A 587-nucleotide genomic window follows, 5' to 3' on the forward strand; every position below is an offset into this window, starting at 1 on the left:
GGAAATAAATTCCACAATTCAATTCTTCGTGCACTGTTTTCGTACCATTGTGCGAATAATTCTGAAATAAAATGAAAAATTCCTATTTTTACAAGATACACTTTGCACTTTTTATTGGATGATATTTTAAGTCATTTAATAAATATTAATATAAACCAACCTCTGTCATCGCGACTTGTGATCCAGCCGATCACAGGTTGCATCTCATTTTGTCGTTTTAACCATGCATTTAAAGGCTCAAAATATTTGAGCATGGCACCAGCATCTATTCTATTCATCCTGCTTCTTGTCATATGTCTAACAACGTTTTGCCACGGTCTAGAAGCTCCCATTGACAGAATATCTCTGTAAATATGAAAATCGCATGTTCTTTATAAATTAGTAATTGCTATTTTATTAATATTTTAGCAAATTTTACATACGATAATAATCGACCTGCTTCTCGTGACCTATAAAGATCGCAAGTGTGCAATTCGCCAGTATGACCAGAAATTTCACACAAAGATTGGAACAGTTGAAACTGTAATACAGTACTTACAAAATACCTAGAAATAAAAGATATAAAAGTAATATAAGTATAGACAGGA

General features: G+C 32.2%; 1 protein-coding gene across 1 annotated transcript in view; it reads right to left on the bottom strand.

Moving 5' to 3' along the window:
- LOC108689042 (angiotensin-converting enzyme-like) overlaps positions 1–587 on the bottom strand; it is a 6,198-nt gene that overhangs the window by 3,107 nt on the left and 2,504 nt on the right. Inside the window, exons 10-11 of the mRNA XM_018195641.1 lie at positions 423–555; positions 161–345 (exon numbers count right to left, since the gene is read on the bottom strand). Of these exons, the coding sequence (XP_018051130.1) occupies positions 161–345; positions 423–555 (318 nt within the window). The remainder of the gene's footprint in view (positions 1–160; positions 346–422; positions 556–587) is intronic.

This window comes from Atta colombica, unplaced genomic scaffold, assembly GCF_001594045.1.
Source record: "Atta colombica isolate Treedump-2 unplaced genomic scaffold, Acol1.0 scaffold254, whole genome shotgun sequence".
Lineage (NCBI taxonomy): Eukaryota > Metazoa > Arthropoda > Insecta > Hymenoptera > Formicidae > Atta > Atta colombica.